This window comes from Pinus tabuliformis, chromosome 2_2, assembly GCF_031772625.1.
Source record: "Pinus tabuliformis cultivar Carrire ecotype Pingquan chromosome 2_2, CPIR1, whole genome shotgun sequence".
NCBI classification, from domain to species: Eukaryota; Viridiplantae; Streptophyta; class Pinopsida; order Pinales; family Pinaceae; genus Pinus; species Pinus tabuliformis.
This window is the reverse complement of record NC_142300.1, coordinates 599670078-599690488: the sequence shown is the minus strand read 5'-3', so window position 1 is coordinate 599690488 and position 20411 is coordinate 599670078. Positions and strand designations below refer to the sequence as shown.

Here is a 20411-nt window from a genome sequence, read left to right as displayed (position 1 = left end):
GAAATCCAATTCGAATTGTGATGTGAAAGCATCTCCTCTTGTTGTTGTTGTAGGTTCCTTGTTAGATTTCTTATGTGGACACTTGGTTGCATATTGTCCATACTCATGGTAGTGAAACCATTTAATTTGACTGAGGTCTTTCTTCTTGCCATGGTTATGGCTGGATTCTGCCTCGCCTTGGGCCCTCTTTCCTTTGGCATTCTTTCCTTTGCCATTAGAGCACAATGTTCTTCCTCATCAAATTTGGCTAAGACTCCATCTCTAGTGTTTCTTCTAATCTCCTCCTACACCAAGTCAAACCAATGTCTCTCCCATTTTGGGAGCTTCTCTTCCGTTAACTGGATCCTGATAGCTATGTCAGGACTTCGGAAGACCAAGGAGTGCTAAGCTCACAAGCTCAAATGGTGGCACAGTCTCTCCTACTCCTCCAAGTTCATCTTTGACCTAAGAAAATCTGGATAGGTACTGAACAATGGTTTCATTTTTTACACTCGAATGTTCATGATTTTATCTTTCAATGTCAATTTCTTGGCATCATTGCTACTTTCGAATAGGTCTGTAAGGGTCTTCCAAATTGCATAAGCAGTTTGCTTGCCCTGCAAACTCGAAACCACATGGTCTCTGACTCACTCCAAGATAATCCTCCTGGCTTTAGTTGCATCTTTCTTCCACTGAGTCAGTTGTTGTGCATCGGATGTTGATGGTTTTGCAATATCAGTTTTTGTGTATTCCAATAATCCATTGTCATCCAGCACAACTTCCATTCTGTCCTTCCAGACAATGAAATTTGAACTTCCCTCCAACGCATACTCAAGTTTCAATCCATTGGAAGGCATTGTTCCTGCACTGAAGAAAATTCCTGCACCACAAATTTGTTATTCGAAATTTCTCTAAGAGAAGATTAGGAAGTTGGTTTCTATGTAGTTTTCAAGGCTCTAATACCATGTAGAAATAACTCGAAATTTGTAGTTGCTAATGAATTCAAACTGAAAACAATAGACACAAATTTCTTCTACTCAATCTGCGGAAGGGAAAACATACAATAGAAACACATGCAATCATTCAATCACAATGAACACCATTTTTACTAGGGAACCCAACTAGGGAAAACCCCTCCTCTATTTGTATTATATCAGATGAGAAAAATTAATCTATTACAATGACAACTTCAATCCTGAAGCACAACCTGCACTGCAATACTATCTCATCCTCCTGAGACTGCTAACTCCTAAAGAATAGGAGAAGACCCTATTTTCTTACGCAAGTCCCAAGAGAATAGTCTCTCACCTGCTACATGCAAGCATTGTACACTCACTAGTATATAGTATACAATAATGATTACATTGATGCCTTTTTCCTCCAGTCAACTAGACAATTCGAATTCTATGCATGAATGGGGCTATTTTCAATAAATTGACTAGTTAACTGGGAGATCAGTCAGTTAACAACTATTACAACTACTCAATTGAACTCCTACTGACTCTATTTATGACTAGAGCTCAGATAATTGAGTTTAACTAAACAATAACTCTACTAGATTGCTACATCTTAGCAATCAACCCATGCAAAACTCTACTTCTTGCCCACAAACTCGAATTGACTAACTTAACTAAGTGACAATGCCATGTCACTCCTGCTAACTGCAACTCAAGTCATCCTGCTGATGTGGAAATTCAAATTTCTCCATTTGACTAAGGCACAAGTCAAATGAAGCCTTTTCTTGCTACAATTTAACAGTCCATGACAATGAGACACATGTATGCATGCCTAAGAAAGCCCTATATCGACTCAAATAGGAGCCCAAGAACCGATATGCTAGGATTGGCAGTTCTTAGCAGGGCATAGGCTTCACCAAGAGCAAGGCAAATCCCAAGCTATACTTCTTGTTGGTTGGATATGAGCCCCTCATTTTGGTGTTGTATGTGGAAGATCTCATTCTAATAGATGCAAAGAGACTGATTGTAGGTTGCAAGCCAAACCTAGTGTTAGAATTTGAAATGAAGGATATCAGGTTGATGCATTACATTCTAGCATTAAGGTTTGGTAGCAACTGAGCGAGATCTTTCTCGCACATGGGAAGTACACTCGATCCTGAAGAGATTCAAGACGGAGGACAGAAGACTAATGGGCACTCCGATGGTGACCAATTTCAGGAAGATTGGATCATTGATGTAACTAGTCAACACTTGACCAAACATTAGTTTTACTATTAACACCTTGACTCAATTCATGGTGGAATGAGGGAGGTTCACTATGTTGCAGCAAAGCACATGCTTAGATATTTACATGCATAGTAGGATATGAATTACAATACCTTGGCGGAGATGGTGTGAGTTTGTAGTACTCGGATTCAAATAGGACAGGCAAGGATACAGATCGAAAGAGAACCTCTAGGTGCTGCTTTAGTTTGGGGTTAGCCGTCATGTCAATTTTAGATAACAATGGTATGTTCTATGCCTCAGCACAATTTACTTCAATGTTCCTTATCAGCCCAATGACAATTTCCAATTATTTCCAGTAGCAATCACATTAACTTAACCACATTGATAGTAAATGCAAATAGAACATAAAAAAAAGTGCAGAAGACAAGCCAAGACAACAGGACACAAGATTTGGCAAACGCCAGGAAAAACCCCAATGTGGGGAAAAACCTTTAATCAAATCTTCGTATTATTATTCAATAGTTCAATAGAGGGAGAGTACAAATATCAAATTAACTTGCCCAAAACATTCCTATCAAAATCAAAAATTCAACGCTGGTCAAATCAACACCAAAATGTCCTCCAGGTAGCTCGGTCTACAACAGATTAATCCGGCCTTTCAAGAGAGTCAAAGTCAGCCCAAAAAGTTCGGTCAACCTAGTCAAAGGAGAGAAAACACTGTTGTAATTTTTGCAGTCAAATCTGAAGTTATCCCTGGTCAAACTATCCCAATCACCTCAATTCCTATGCCAATAAATGCAGCCTCCAAGGATCGAAATTATGCCCTCAAAAAACGAAGTCAACACTGGTCAAAAGAGCCATGGTCAACACTTGTATGTTTTCCTGAAATTCGGCCAGCAAACAATCCCAGAATTTCAGCCCCCTGCCACACATGCGAAGTAGAAAGAAGTTGCCTCCAAGCTATAAGAACCAATCAAGAGAGGAGAAAGAGAGATATGTGATGAGATGAGTGATATCCAAATGAAGAGAGAGGTCACTCCTATTTATACACTTCATTGAGAGTGAGGAGACACATCTATTGGGCTTTTGAGCCTATATTTGACTAAGGCCGACCTTGACAATTTGTGCATGAGAGAGAATAAATTCAAAATTCCATTTCTTCTTGTCAAAATGAGATGATCTTTATATCAAAATTGGACCTCTCGAAACGAGGAATCCAATGCAATAACCATCTCCATCATATGAGCTATTTTAAGGTGGAATTTGGCCCTAGTTGCCAATTTTAACACGTAATTTCCTAGTTCAACAAGAAGCATAACTCAATAGCACTGAGTTCAAGTAAGGCAGAGTACAAGGCGGCCAATCTACCTAGTTATGAATCCATTTGGCTTCGCAAGATACTCACGTGATTCTTTGGTAAGAAGCTTGAGCCAACAATGATCCACTACAATAACCAGAGTTATATCAAACTCTCAGAGAATCCAATGTTTCACGAAAGGTCAAACACATTGAGATCAAATACCACTTCATCAAAGCCAGGGCATTGAAGGGAGCAGTCAAGATGCAAAATATTTCTAACGAGGAACAATTGGCAGAAATGTTCACCAAGCCCTTGTGAAGGGCAAGTTTGTCCGGTTTTGAGACAACTTTGGAGTGGTGGAGAATACCTTCCTCGCTAAAGAGTGTCAGTGTTTGTGGCACAAACAAGTATTTACATGAGGGTGTCTACTTATCGAAATCATCATTAAATACAACCTATGTTTTTTACAAAATTTCACTTAAATAATTAATTAAGTGAATGCTTTTTATTAATGTGACTAAAGTGGGTCACTTAATGATTTAATTAAAAAAGAACCATTGATCCCATGGTTAGATCTTAACCGTTGAAGATTAAGATTTTGGTTCATGTTAAAGTTGTAAAAGAAAGAGAGGGCAAAGGATAAAGACACAAAGCATTCCACATGTCACATGGGTGAAGAAGAAACTCAAAGATCTTATTTTCAGTCATTGGCGAGAAGTTTCAACAGTAGTTCAGCAAGGAGAAGGCAATCAAACAGTAGCAATGAGAAAAGCAGTCATACAACCCAGCGGAGTAGGTCGTACAACCATCAATACAGATTTCATACAATTGGACAGATTGCAAAGGGACCACATATTTGGAGCAGATATGCCTTGATTTTTGTGCAGACTGAAACTTTTCCAGGTTTGTTGTTCTTTTGTTAATTTATCAGAGCCATTTTCCCTATAAGGGGCTCTTGTAAGTTCAGAAGATATTTTGAATCAGTGTTGCGAGGGAGCGCCCCCCCCCCCTCGCTCTCGCTCCCGATCCGCGCTCCAGGCGGGAGCGACTCGGGAGCGGGTGGGGAGCGCGCTCCCTAAAAAAAAATTCGCTCCCTGCCTTTTCGGGAGCGTTTTGCCTTTTTTGCAGTTTTTTTTTTGTAGTAATGTTCGAAATGCAATTTTTTTTGAAAGAAACAAATAGTTTTTGAGTGGGGCAACTTAATGATCAAGTCTAGGCCCTAGTATTGATATGCTATTCATGGTAATGTTAAATTCTTAAAGTAAAAGTGACATTTTCTTTAATTTTCATTTTCATCCTTTTACTTAAATTTTTAACATTACCATGAAATGACTCAGGATGTTTGAGAGTGGTTTCGTCCTCATTGGATTTCATATGGAGAAAGTAGAATTTTAGATTTCATTCAAAATCCAGCAGACTTATCAGTTTTTCAGGATTTCAGGATTGGGGGATTGCAATGTTTCCATTGAATTTTGTCATGTATTAGGGTATGGAACTCATATTTAATCAAGAGTACCAATCCCTCTATGTACCTTGATGTTAGTGACATTGGTTGTCGAACTCCTCTATCATGACCCTTCTAAAAATGTACGCATCACTCAAACAAAATCTTGACTTGACATGCTATGCTTTTTCTATCTTATGTTAATGCTTAGAGGGTGATATTAATGACAAAGATCCCTATACAGATACAAAGGTAATGACAAAGATACCTCTGGATATTAATGCTTGGAGGGTGATATTAATGACAAAGATCCTGATTTTGCAACAAGACTAAAAAATTAGACATTTCTCATGGTGGCAAGAGGCCCAAGCATAAGAAATAGATAATAGATTTACTTCTCTTTTCTAGTTTCTAGTAGCTTTTATAACTATTGACTCTTTCATATTTATTATGATATTTTTTTAAACAATATATGACAATTTAAGTTTGAAGTTGGCAATTATAACTCATTAGTAATGAATTATGAATATGATGCTTCATGAAAGTTGAAAGTTGTTTCATTTCATTTCATTTTATAACATTTCATTTCATGTTAGATATTATTTGTTGTAATGGTTACACTTAGCTTACAAGTACAACTTTGGTGATCAATGATGATAAATGTTATATATTGAATTTTGAAAGCTTGAAACTTTAAGATTGATGAATCATGAGACTCAATATGTTGTATGTTACTATGTTACTAACTTGCGGACGTGGTTGATGAAGATTATAACTTCTAGATGATTGTTGTTATATGGTTCAATCTATGCTTTTTTATGTTTTTTATATCTAATTCATCATTCTACATGTTTTTGTTGACATATGTATCAAAAATATAAAAATATAAAAAATATATATATTTTTAAAAAATCGCTCCGGGATTCGCTCCCAAACCGGGAGCTTCTGAAAATGGTCGCTCCCGCTTCCGCTCCCGCTCCCAAGTAACATTGTTTTGAATGGTGAACTGATCTAGAAGAGCAGAAATAATTGTGCATTGGGTGTGATAATGTGATTGTTTTTCTCGTTTTTGCTGCATTCATGAGTTAATAATTCTAGCAAGTAACTAGATCTGATGTGTTTGTTTGGATAGCAGGTTTTAAGATAATCTAACAATGGATCTCGATGAAGGTTTCCAGACAGAAATGTTTTCTAAAAATAATGTAATAGTGCTACAAAATCCCTCACCCCACAGACAACTGCCAAGGTCATAGTCACCGCTAAGTAATTTCTCAACGAAGGTTGCCAATGAAGCTTCGTTTAGTGCCATGAATCAGGAAGGCAGTGGGTGCAGATGACACTCTCTAGAACACCACCCACATAAAGTGATTATAAATGTATCAATATGGTAGTATGGATATCAGTATTTAGAGCATGATCATTGTATTGAAGAGTTTAAAAATAATCCCATCTTCAAAAATTGCAAAGCAAGAAGGCCCATCACAAGCACAATTATAGCAGTATTTAGAAGATGCAAAAGACACCGGCGAATCAGTTCATGATTCAGAATGGTAGCTACAATACTGATTATCCCTCATAAATAATGAGATGGATCACGGTGAGCTAAGTTTTGGACTTGAGAAATATGCAGTGAGCACAGTGGATTACCAACAACTTATCAAGTTACAAAAAACTCCGGTATGTGTCGATATGCTTGACAATACTGATCTATCTTATGTTTTCTTCTCCAGAATTGCATATTCGAATAAAATATCAAGTGAAGAGGATAATGCAAAAATGCATACAACAGTCTCTTGATAATATTAAAATTAGTATGGATTTTTAAAAACTTCAGGTACTGCACAAAGCAGAAATAGCACCCTTTGAAGACGTGGACGACACCGAAGATTTAGTCTATAGCTCAAGATTGTAGCCAATAAGTATCTCGAACCCATCTATCGTATTTTTTTTCTCCATGATTGTAGTTCCAATAAAATACCAAGTTAAGAGGATGAAGCAAAATGCATACAACAATCTCTTGATAATATTAAAATTAGTGTGGGTTTTAAAAAGGTTAAGGTCCTGCCCAAAGCACAAATAGAACCCCTTGAAGATGTGGAGGACACCAAAGATTTAGTCTATAGCTCAAGATTGCAGCCAATAAATATCTCAAACCGATGCACTTAGAATGAGCCTAATGATGATGAACAGAATATTATGCTTGACTGAGATACATCCATGACTCTGAATTTTCATAAGCATATTGAAAACAAATTTTCAATTATTAATGACAAGACATGCCTAAGGGAGCTTCTCAATTAGCCAAGCTCAGGCTCGGGCTCAGGATGGCAACAAGGGGATATCCTGCATTCCCTAGCCCAGACCTGCAATCAAGGGTTTAGACTGAAAATTATCCAACTCCTCGAAAGTTTGGATACCTTAATGACATTGAAATGTGTTGAAGAAAAAGGTACCAAGGAGGTGTTTCCTAGTGCATTTGCCTTTTTGCCTAGGAAGACACTTTAAAACACCTTTTTAGCATGTGACTTTATGAGTTATATTAAAGTCATGATAAAGTCACTTTATAAAGTACTTTATGTACTATGTACTTTTAAAAATTAAAGTTACTTTGTGTTTTAAAGTTAACTTTATGTGGAGAAAAAGTACATGGTACAAAATATAAAGTGATAAAATGACTAGGAGTCATTAATGAGGGGGACCACATGAAAAGGGGGTCAAGTGAGGGAATGATCTCCACCATTGATCTATAGGGCTGAGATCTAATCTCAACACTTGATCAAAAAGGGTTAGGGTTTCCTAACTTAATGAAGCTAAAAGGGAGAAAAAAGGTTTAGGCTATTCTATTTTTCATGTGCATTTGGAGAAGTGATGAGAAGAGCAAAAAAAAAGGGAGAGGAGTATGTTGGGATTGCAAGGCTGCATAGGAGAAAAATGTACAGCAAAAGTCACCATTAATCTGAGTTTTATGCAGAGGTTCCTGGCACGCAAATCTAGGAGTTCGAGCTGTGCTGACAGGCCGAAATTCCTGGGTGTTTTGCACTGGTTATTTTGTGGAGTGTTGAGAAAGATTCTCAGCGAAAATCCTTGGAGAACACAGTTGTTTCTAGCTCAACTTTCTGATAAATACAGAGTCTGCTGGCCCGGAATTTCAGGAGAGTGATCAGAGATTCTTGCATACAGGTCGAGGTTGATATAGACGGTTTTCTGCACCAGATTTGAGGCACACTTATAAGAGGGTATCTTCGGATCTGAGGTCGAATTCTGAGTAGAAAATTGACAGTGGTTTTGTCAAAAATTTGGAACAGTGAGGCAAATTTCAGATCTAGAGCTGAAGCTGTGTCACAAACTTCAGGGAAGCAGGCTTGATATTCAAGGGAGATAAGTACCTTGATGTGTTAAAAGCTCTGTAATTATTTCCTCTAATATAAGCTAATATAGTCCTCTCCTTAGTAGTGGTTTTCCCCACTGTGGGGTTTTCCAGGGTCACTGTTGACCAAAATCACTGTGTTAAATTCTGTGTGTTTGTCTACTTATTTTTTTATCAGCTGAAAAGAAAAATGAAAAGTGTATAGTCGTCCTGTTGTGTTTCGAAATAATTTGCATTATCAGTTTTTATATCAGCTAACACTTGGGGATGTGGGCATTAAACACTATGCAAAACACTTGAAACTGGGAGGGGCCACAGATTTAATAATTTCTACATAAATTCAATAATGTGTGACCATTGGTTTCCACGTCAAGAGACAAAATTCAGTAAATCCAAGTCTACTGCATATAGCCAAAGAGGACAGAGACTCTCAACAAGGCAACAACACAGTTGAAAATTTCATTTTGGATGGTAGCTTCAGCGATCATTACATGAGTCAAGACATCTTGAATGGAGATATGATGAAAGGTATGATGATGATCATGCAGGATTGGAATGTCTGGAAAGGTGAAGCATAGTGAACAGGAGGATCGAGATGCTCCAAAACAAAGCCATGAGTCTGGCATAAGTTCAATGATCTTGTTACAATCCTGAAACTGCCAGTAGGAGCCTAAGGATAAAAGGAAACAGTAGTACCCACAACTATTCGCAAATTTTGATTGTACACATATATAAATGCACTGAAGACAATGCATAAACAAGGGGGAGAGGAATTAATACCCCCGACCAGAACCCCTAACTATAATGTATATGTACATATGATACTTGGGTTGATGAGCCAATGCATGGTAAATAGGCTGGTGAGCCAAGTTTTATTGAGGCCTACGTGCATGTGTGTGTATACAATAGATGTGTTAGGCCGGTGGGCCAGTGTATGGATATCTTTTAAGGCTAGGGTTCTTGTGTGTTCAGGCCAGAGAATCTATGTTAGAAGGCCAGCAAGCCTAGTTGATATATGTAAACATATTGAGATTAATAAAATACACAAAAATAAAGGTGAGGGGGCTAGGGGGCTAAGCCAAGAAAACAATATTTTATTCCTAGCCAATGTTATAAAGGTAAAGTGGCTTGATGTTAAAATATATTCTAATATTCTAATATATTATTAAAATATAAAGTAAAGGGCACCATGCCTATAAAAGGTGATTTCCACCATTCACTAGGAAATATCTACTAGCATGGCTTCTATTATTGTCTAAGGAGAGCCAAAGTGTCTAGCTAGCATACCCTGAAGATCCTAGGTGGGTCCAGGTATGAGAGCACTTCTTCGTGAGTTGCCTTCGGGAAGGCTAGAGCCCTAGAGGGAGAACTGTAGGGACATGTGCCCCTGTGTGAGGGCCTGGAACACATGAGAGTAGTTGGAACTCACGGAAGCCACAAGGCTCTGAGACATCCCTAACCGACTCGAGTTAGAAGCCTCAAAGGGTAGTGGTACAACCCAATGGAATGCAAGTGCAAAGAAAAGGGTGCACTACCATGGGTTGTGTGGGATGATGGGGGATGTGAGACTATTGGTTAGAGGTTGTTGGGATTTGGTACCTTGGCCCTGCTTATGTTCAATATTGGTTATGTACTATGTCAGGCTTTGGGTAAGCCTTGGTACTTGTAGAGTCATAGCCCCAGCTCAGTAGTGGCCCAATGTCAAGAGATTGTGAGCAGCACGACCTACGGCAAGGTGGAATGTCTGGGGTCTGCAGCTAGTCGGTTAATTTTATTAGATAAGTGGTCAAAACTGTTTTATGTTGCTTATGGTTTATCACTCTCATGCATGTTAGTATGCTATTTTGGTTATGTTATACATGTTATGTTTTTATGGTAATAATATCCATGTGGGTGGCATCACCCTAGATGGGTGCCTAAGGAATGTTACACATAGCCAATTGCCTTCCACAAAATGGTTCGCTACAACCATCTTACCCATAGCCAACTATCTTCCATGAAACAATCTACTTCAACAAGCCTTGAAGTTACACTAAACAATCCAATTCATCTTCTAAGTTAGTTGTTTGGAACTATCGCATCTAAAACACCACCTTAGATTCAACCACTTCATTCATTACATGAACAAATGTCACACCCTCAAATTATCCAACATATGCACAAAACATGTTCTCCAACTCCAACTGTATTCCAAATGAACTCTCCAGCGGTTTTTTTATACCAAATATAGCTATTCATTTGTTTTCCTCTAGATAGGTTGATTCTCGCATTTTTCTCAAAACATGGCTAACTTGATTCCTCTCTAGCCAATTGGGTCATCCTCCCACATTTTCAAATAGACAAATTCCTTTAAGACAGACCTTGACTTGCTCCAACTCAACAACTTGAAGCAGATTCCAAGTAAGTCAGAATAGGAAGACATCCAAAATTCTATCTCTACAACCAAAACTCCATGCAATCCAACAACACCCTACACAGAGCATCCCAGTCATTTTGTCGATTAAGGCACCCCAATATGATGCAATGTGCCTTGTCCAATACATTGGGCTAGCGTGCCAAAATTGTTCTCAAGATCCACCTAAGGCAATAACCAAAGTTGATCCATCTGGTCCATCATCCATCCACGCACCATGCATCATCAAGTTGAGTGAATCATGCCTTAGCCAAAATTTAGGCAAGGTCAAACATCTATCCCAAATCTCACTAAATCATTTCATGTTGTCCCAAGGTTTGCCTACAAAAGGCATATGCACTTCAATTCACCCACACACTTATCCCAATTCCAATTGAATACTAGTAAATACACACCAATTCATAAGGCCTATTGGGCCAACGTGTCCAAAAAATAACTTCGATCATCTAGTTTTGTTTAACGTGAAACCTCCTTACAAGTCTAAAGGGGATAGTTATTAATCTACTATTAGTCTAACACCCTCCCTTAATGGTCGATCTAGCCACAACAAGCTTATCTCAAAATTTTACATATTTTTTAAGACCCAAAGACTTGGTAAAAATCTTTGAAGGGGACAATATTGCAGCTCAATAGATCCATCCTCTACAAGTTATTTGATGAAAACATGTTCAGTACACTTGTGGAAAATTGGATCCTTAACTAGTTTGAGTACCCCTTCATTGTCATACAATAGGGATGTTGGCCCTATTTGCTACATCTTCATGTCTAAAAGCATCCTCCTAAGCCAAACTTCCTCACATGGTCCTTTCACTACTTAATATTATGCTTTCATCCATGAAAGAGATGAAAGATCTATTACATGCTAGCTCTTGTTAGTCCATGTGACTACACCAGTGCTAAGGCTAAATATATATCTAAAAGTTTATTTTTTGTCATCCACAAAACCTACTCAATTTAAATGTGTACCCACACAACCTAGGGTCTTTGCTTTATACACAATCCCAAAGTCAAATCCCCATTTCACAAATCTTAACATTCTCTTTGTTGCAGTCCAATGTTCTACTTTTGGTGCTACCATAAATTTGGAAATGAAGCTCACAACATACATAGCTCAAATCAAGTCTAGTCGTGCTATAATGTATATCAAGCTACCTATAGGCTAACTCATTAAATATGCCTTAAAATCAGTCTTGGTTGGAAGCTTCAACCCTTTCTCTACAAGTTTAGACAAGATTTTGCAATCTATCATTTTGAACCTGCTAAGAAAACTCTCCGCATATTTTGTTTGTGAGACAAAAATGTTGCTAATTCTTTGCCAAAACTCTACACCTAGACAATAATTTATGAGACCTAGATTAGTCATGTCAATAGCTTTATTCATACTAGATTATATGTTCAATAGCACTTGACTTACTACCTATAATAAGATGTCAATTACATATATGAATAGTACAATGATATCATTATCAATTGTTTTGATATATAAATTGGAATCCAAAGGGTTCTGTTGAAACCCCTGTTTTCACCAAATACCTATTAAATTTTAATGTACCACGCCTTAGGTGCCTACTTCAAGCCATATAGAGCTTTCTTTAGTCTACAAACAAGATGCTCCCTCCCCTTAGACCCTGAAAACCATATGATAGATACATGTAGACTTATTCCTCCAAATTTCCTCTGAGGAAGGCACTCTTCATGTCCAATTGATGGACCTTCTAGTAAAACTACGTTGTCATTGCCAGAACAAATTAGATGGTGTTCATCTTCATTGTAGGAGAAAAGGTATCCTCACAGCCAATGCCTTTTGTTGAGAGAACCCTTTCACAACCAATTGTGCCTTGTAGTTGTCGAGTGTGCCATCCACTTTGTACTTGACCTTGAATACCCATTTGCAACCAATAGGTTGCTTTTCTAGTGGAAGACCTAGAAGCTCTAAAGTTTGATTTTTCATTAAACTCATTTTTGGTTGTCATGGCCTTCTCCCATCCAGTTTTCACTATTGCTTCCTCAAACACCTATGACTCATAAACTCCTTGAACATTGGCCATAGGAGCACAGTTAATTATGTTTGGTTTCTATTTGCTCTTACCTTTCAATTATCATCCCTCAATCATTTCACTCACCCAAGCATCTCTAATGGTGTTGTGCCACCACTTTGGCCTCTTATTGAGATCCTCCTCATCCAAGTTGTCAATCTAGGATGGTGACTCACAAATTGATAGATTCCATTAAGCTAAAAATAAATATAAACAATCAAAATGGTGACCCTTCACATTCTAGGATTCACATTCTAGGGTATTTTCCTATACTAAGTTTTCTATTTACATAATTTCACTCAATCTTGAAGGATTAGGTGTCTAACACCCCCCCTCCCCCCAAATCTAAAGGGATGTTTGTGAGTCCAAGAATCATTATGAATATTTTAAACTTTTCTCTTCCAACTGCTTTGATGAAGATGTCTACAATTTGCTCATTTTCGGAACAATGGCGTAGGTGAATAGTCTTGGCCTCAACATGACGTCGAATCAAATGATACTTTGTATTGATATGTTTGGTTTGATCATGGAATTTTGGATTCTTGGCCAATTTAATTGCAAAAGTGTTGTCAATGAAAAGAGGAGTGAACTTCACTTATTTCTCCTGCAAATCTTCAAGAATTCTCTTGAGCCACACAATCTCCTTGGTTGCTTCTGCAACTACCACATATCCTATCTTTGTTGTGGAATCTTTTGGAACTCACTATTTGCATGACCTCCAAGAGATAGCTCCTAATCCAAGACTCGTAACATAGCCTGGAGTAGATACTCCATTTTCCTTATCTCCATAAAAATCTAAATCAAAATATCCAATAAAGGTGAAGTCCTGAGTCCAAAGTCCTGAGTTCATTTCAAGTGCTTTAGAACTCCTTTTGCAATACTCCTTTTGCAATATATTAGTGTCCCTCACAAGGCTTTTGCATAAACTTGGAAAGGATTCCAACAACAAATGAAATATTTGGTCTGGTAGTGATGAGATAGATAAGGCTTCCTATAAGTTGTCTATACTTAGTTGCATCATCAAATTCATTTCCTCCTTTAAATGTGAGCTTTGAATTTTGTTCCATTGGAGTGGACAAAGGATTGCATTCAATCGTGACAAATTTGTTCCATAATTTTCCAATGTATTTCTTTTGAGAGAGGAATATATACTTCGAATGTTAGGTTACTTCAATGCCCAAATAGTAGTGAAGATGTCCCAAATCTGTCATCTCAAATCCTTTCTTCAATTCTTTCTTTAAGGATCAAAATAATTTTCATTGTTCCTTGTCATCAATAGATCAACTACGTATACCACAAGATAGATGACAATTTTGCCAACTTTTTTGGCAAATAAAGTTGCAACATCAAAATTAAAGTGTTTGAAATTTAATTTCAGAAGATGCTCAATTAATTTTTCATACCAGGCTCTTAGTGTTTGTTTTAGGTCATACAAGGATTTGAGGAGTTTACATACTTTATGTTTTTGTCCCTTCACAACGAAACCTTCTGGTTGAAACATAAAAACATTTTCTTTCAAGTCTTTATTCAAGAAAGAAGTTTTTACATCCATTTGATGGGCTTTCAACCCATTCCGAGTGGCCAAGGCAAAGAGTATCTGGATGGTGGCCCATTTTGTTGTGGGGGTAAAAGACTCATCACAATTGACCCCTTCTTTTTATGCAAATCCTTTTTCCTCACAAAATAATTTACTTGCATATGTTGGAAATTTGAAGAAGTCTAAGGATATGTATGATAAGCTAGTTGGCATGTATGAAGTCAACAATTTGAATGAAATGATCTCCTTGAAAGATCAACTCAAAGATATGAAGATGAATAAAGGAGAGTCTATGCAATCCTATATTATGAGGATATCTTGTCTTAGAGATCAATTGCAGAGAGTTGGGGAAACTATGCCTAATAGGGAATTGGTGATTGTAACCCTTAGAGGTCTCCCTCCTATTTGGGAGACCTTCATTACCACTATAAGCAATAACAACAATTTTCTATCATTTGATGAGACTGTTGAAAAGCTCACTCAAGAAGAATCAAGGATAATTTCAAGAGGCAAGATTCAGAAGCATGAAGGAGAGCTCGTTGCATTCGTCACTCATAACAAGAAGAAGAAAGGAAAATGATGTCCAATAAAATTCAAGGAAGCCTCCTCCTCGAAATGCAAAGAGAAAAGGAATGAAAGAGAATCATCACACATTGAATGCTACAATTGTCACAAGAAAGGTCTATATGCTCAAGATTGCCTTGAGAAGAACAAAGGTCCACGCTACAACACTAGAAGCAACAATAATAGGTTTAATGATCGAAGAAGAAGAGATGACCGAAGGAATGATCGTAATGGAAGAGATGAAAGAAGAAGAAGAGATGCTCCTAGTGATCATGAAGAAGATCATCGTCCACAAAGGAAGTCAAGATATTCCAAGTATGAAAGTAATGTTGCCAATCAATTTGAATATATTCTTATTTTTTCTCTCACTAGTTCCTCTCCTCCAGATTCGTGGGATAGTTGGTTAATTGATAGTGAGCCACTCATAATTTCTCTGGATATAAGGAATTTCTCTCTAACTTGGAAGAGAGGGAGTCAAATTTGAAGATTATTCTTGGAGACAACTCCACTCATCCCATTAAAGGCTTTGGGTCTGTCAAATTTCATTTGGATTCCGAGGAATCTGTTTCGCTCCATGGTGTGATGTATGTGTCAGGATTGAAGAAGATTTCGGTATCAATATCTGCTTTGGAAGAAAAAGGGATGAGGGTTGCTTTCATCAAGGGAAAGCTTCTTACTTGGCCTGTTGGATCCTCTACGAGAAATGCATCACATTGGGATCAATATTTGAAGGAATCTATATAGTCACTGGAAGACGTCTTCTAGCATTGGTCCATCATACTAATCATCTAAGTGAACCCTGGCACCGAAGATTGGCCCATCTACATTATGATGCTCTTCCACAATTGAAGAAGTTAGTATTTGGAATTCCAGATGTTCAAGCCCAACATGATGGAATATGTCTAGGTTGTGCTAGTGGAAAGAAGACAAGGGGACCATTCCCCTCTAGCGAGAATAAGACGAATGACATGCTCCAACTCATTCATTCTGACATATGTGGACCAAATCTTTACATTCTATTGGTGGTCATCTCTACTACATCACCTTCATTGACGATTTCTCAAGGAAGACAAGGATATATTACTTGAAGCACAGGGATGAAGTCTTCGAAATTTTCAAAGAGTTCAAAGCTTTGGTCGAAAATCTAACAGGGAAGAAAATTAAAATCTTCAGGTACAATAACGGTGGAGAGTACATTTCAAATGATTTCATAGATTTTTGCAAGAAGAAAAGGATCAAGAAAGAGATGATTGTATCCTATAATCCCGAACAAAATGGAGTAGCTGAAAGAAAGAACAAGTCCATTGTAGAAGTTGCTTGTGCCATGCTCCATGATCAAAAGCTGTTGAAGTTCCTTTCGAGAGAAGCAACGAATGTTGCAGTTTATGTTCAAAATAGGGTGCCTCATCAAGCATTGGACAACAAGACTCCCGAAGAAGTATTTATAGGAGTCAAGCCTGATGTTAGCCATCTTTGTATCTTTGGCTGCCCCGTATATTTCCATGTGCCGAAGGACAAAAGAAACAAGCTGGAAACCACGGGAAGAAAAGGTACATTCGTTGGATATTGTGAAAATTCTAAAGCATTTAGAATATATATTCTTGGTCAAAGGAAGGTTGAAATTTGCAGGGATGTAACATTTGACAAATATGTTGCCCTTGGAAAAGCAAGGGACATTCCTCTGCCTCCTCCTTAGAAGAAGACTAATGATATGGATATCTTAGATGGTCCTTCCATGCCTGAATCCAAGAGAGATATTGTTGATGATCCCATGCAACCTGTGGACCCCTCAGATCCTCCTCCATGTGATCCCCTTTCCAGGAAGAGGCCACTTTGACTTCGTAACACCAGGAAGAGGCCACTTTGACTTCGTAACACATTACACCATCACGACAGATGCATTGCCACTCAAAGATCTTTTAGAGAAAGCAAGAAGCCATGAAAGGACAACTTTGGAAGGATGTTATGGCCAAAGAATATGAATCAATTATGAAGAATGACATACGGAATGTTGTGCCGAGACCAAAGGGGAAATTTGTGGTGACTTCAAAATGGCTATTCAAGATCAAACATGGAGTCGATAGGACCATATTGAGAAATATAAGGCAAGGTTCATGCCCTGAGGATTCACCCAAAAAGAGGTGTCAGTGCCACGTCACCCTACACTGAAGCATACTAGAACCACCCTGACTGCTCTCCTTTTTGTACCACCATGGTGGGACCACCAAGACACATCATCCCTTTCCCTTCCCCCCAACAACCCTCATGCGACTACTCCCATTTTCGTCGCGATGGGACCATCGGGACAAGTCATCCAGATCCCATATTCCCGGTGGCTCCTAACATGTTACCCTTATGCTCTTCCGGGGGCAAACCTCCAGGTCCTAGGACAAGTAGGTCAGTGGGCCACACCCTCGCATGAACCTCGTTCCGGGTTGGTGCCAACTATGTCAATGCCATGTAATCGCACTGTGACTCACCCCGCTCCCTCCCACACTTGACCTTGGGAATGCTCCCGGGTTAATCAAGGAGCTGACCTATCATGGGTCTACCCCTGGCTAATAACATGGTTGTCGAGCCACGCGTTTGCCATCAAGGCGCGATTTATGTCATCCCGCCAAACAATTATGCTTTTTCATTTAACTTAGGGGAAGGCCCAGGGGGCTACCCCTCACCAATCTTGTTGTAGTCGAAGCGACGTCGATGCCACTCTTAACCAACCCAAGTCCTCTAGCACTCCATAGCAAGTTTCCCTGTTTAAACATGCGGGACTCTTTTTTTCTACTTCGACGATAAGTTGTCAAGCGAGATCCACTCCCAGCCAATGGGATTGCACTCTGCCTCCGAGCTATAAGCCCAGTTGGCCCAACGTCAATCATCCCTACCAAGCCTCTGTTGCGCTAACTTAGAACTTTCAAGGTGAGGTCTCTAGGCCATGTCACTCCGCTAGTCATCCCTACTAAGGTCCGAGGTAGGACCTCCAGGATACATGGGGCAGTGGGCCACACCTCTGCTCCTCCTTGCTTTTGGTTAGTCCATGAGGTGGCAATGCCACGTCACCCTGTGTTGAACCATCCCAGCACCACCCCAACTGCTCTCCTTTTTGTACCACCGGAGTGGGGACCACCAGGACACATGATCCCTGTCCCTTCACCCCAGCAACCCTCATGTGACTACTCCCTTTTTCGTCAAGATGGGACTACCAGGAAAAGTCATCCGAGTCCCCTCTTCCCAGCGGCTCCTAGCATGTTATACTTATGCCCTTCTAGGGGCAAACCTCCAGGACAAGTAGGTCGGTGGGCCACACCCTCACACGAACCTCGTTCCGGATTGGTGCCAACTATGGCACTGCCACGTAATCCCACTCTGACTCACCCCACCCCTCTCGCACTTGATCTTAGGAATGCTCTAGGGTTGATCAACAAGCTAACCTATCAGGTGGGTCAGCCCCTGGCTAATAACATCGTTGTCGAGCCACGCTTTGGAAAGTGGGTCTTATGGCCAACCCCGCACCAATCCTGTTGCAGTAGAGGCGACGTGGATGCCACTCTATCCCATCCCACGTTGTCTAGCCCTCCACAACAAGTTTCCCCGTTTAAACATGCAGGACTTTTTTTCAACTTCGGCGATGATTTGTCGAGCGAGATCCACTCCCAGCCAATGGGATTGCACTCTACCTCCAAGCTGTAAGCCCAATTGGCCCAACGCCAGTCATCCCTGCCAAGCCTCCGCTGCGCTAACTTAGAACTTCTGGGGTGAGGTCTCCAGGCCATGTCACCCCTCTAGCTCAATCGCGATCAGGCAGAATCTCGACAGCTAATCTATGGTTGTCACATTTAGGTCTTTTGTCAAACGGATCACATAATCTCACCCAAATAGCTTATAAACTAAGGCACGCCTGATGTTGCCGCAAAGCGCTCCGTGCATACCATAGCCCTTCGAGCATGGATTCATCCATGAATTGGTTGTGATGGCTCTATAACCGACAAAATTTGCGCCAAGATTTTGCAATGGCCACTATAGCTCCCTAAGCATTCATGGTGCTATCCTCCTGATCTTACAATAGAATTGCTTTTCTTGATTCCACAACAGTTGCAAAATATGAAAAGGGCTTAAGAAGATCAACACTCCTCAATGGTCAATAGGCCAAGATGCACCCCAAGGTTTGCAATGCCTTGACCAGCAACGTTCTGATTTGTCAACGTCAAAGACAATCATAAATGGTTGTTGAAAGTGCACTGTTGCACTTATCAAAGGTCTCAGAGGTGTTTGGCTATTGGATGGGATGCACAACCATCCCATTTGGATAAAATGCCACCAGCAAAAGTGATATGACCACAAGCGGCCATATCCTCACAACATTGAAGCTACTGATCACAGTAGGCTAAGAGGTGTTCGGAAAAGGTTACAGGTTAACAATTTAAGGGAGGGTATCATCCTCAGCATCAACACGATGCCATGTAAATTACAAAACAACTCGTAGCCAGTATATGTATACCAACCCTGTCAAACATCGTCTTCGATGTAACCATTACTCATTTACGCAAGAGGATACAACCAACCCCACACCAATCCTGTTGCAATTAGGGCGACGTGGATGCAACATTTTCCTGGCCCACATCATCCCGCACTCCCCTGCAAATTTCCCCATTTTAACATGCGGGACATATATTTTTTCAACTTCAGGGATGAATTGTCGTGTGGGCTCCACTCCCAACTAATGGGACTACACTCTAGCTCCGAGTTGTAAGCCCAGTTGGCCCAGTGCCAGTCATCATTGCCAAGCCTCCATTGCGCTAACTTGGAACTTCCGCGATGAGGTCTCTATGCCACATTATCCTGCTATCGCCCAGTCGCCATAGGGCAAAATTTCAACGACTAATCTATGGCTGCCACCTCTAGGTATTTTGTTAGATCGATTGCCTAATATCACCCAAATAAATTATAAACTAAGGCCCGCGTGACCTCGCCGCACACGCTCTGTGCATAACTTAGCCCTTTGAGCATGGATTCATCCATGACTTGGTCGCGGTGGTTTTGCAACCGACTAGATTTGGGCTAGCATTCCACCATGGCCACCATGGCTCCCTAAGCATTCATGGTGCTATCCTCGTCAGCTTACAATAGAGTTTCTTTTCCCAATTCCATGGGAGTTGCAAAGTATGAAAAGGGTTTAAGGAGATCAGCACTCCTCGAGAATCGACAAGCCAAGGTTTGTAATGCCTTGACCAGCTACGCGGTGGCACTTGTCGAAGACTACTTTCATGGTCGCTGACAATGCACAGTTGCACTTGCCAAAGGACTCAGAGGTGTTTGGCTATTGGAAGGGACGTGCAACAATCCCTCCTAGACAAAATGCTACCAGCTAAAGCATTATGGCCACAAGCGACCATATCCTCATGGAAGTGAAGCCACTAATCACAGCAGGCAAAGAGGCTTTTGGAAAAGGTTACAAGGTAACATAGTTAAGAGAGGATATCATCCTCGACATCAACGCAATGCCATGTAAATTACAAAATAGCTTGTAGCCAATATATGTATACATACCCTGTCAAACAAGCATCTTCAATGTAACCATTACTCATTAA

The 20411-nt window shown here is 39.7% G+C and overlaps 1 protein-coding gene across 18 annotated transcripts in view; it reads right to left on the bottom strand.

The window, feature by feature from the left end:
- The window catches only part of LOC149194083 (uncharacterized), a 306574-nt gene that overhangs the window by 216147 nt on the left and 70016 nt on the right, over nucleotides 1-20411 (bottom strand). The window contains exon 4 of one of the 18 annotated variants that reach the window (XM_089405018.1): nucleotides 2784-3084. The exons of 13 other annotated variants lie outside the window; for them this stretch is intronic. In XM_089405018.1, the coding sequence (XP_089261144.1) occupies nucleotides 3001-3084 (84 nt within the window). In that variant the 3' untranslated portion in view covers nucleotides 2784-3000. Of the gene's footprint in view, nucleotides 1-2783; nucleotides 3085-20411 lie in introns of those variants that run through there. 4 more of the 18 variants (XM_089405017.1, XM_089405013.1, XM_089405016.1 and 1 more) reach the window with 4 other exon arrangements.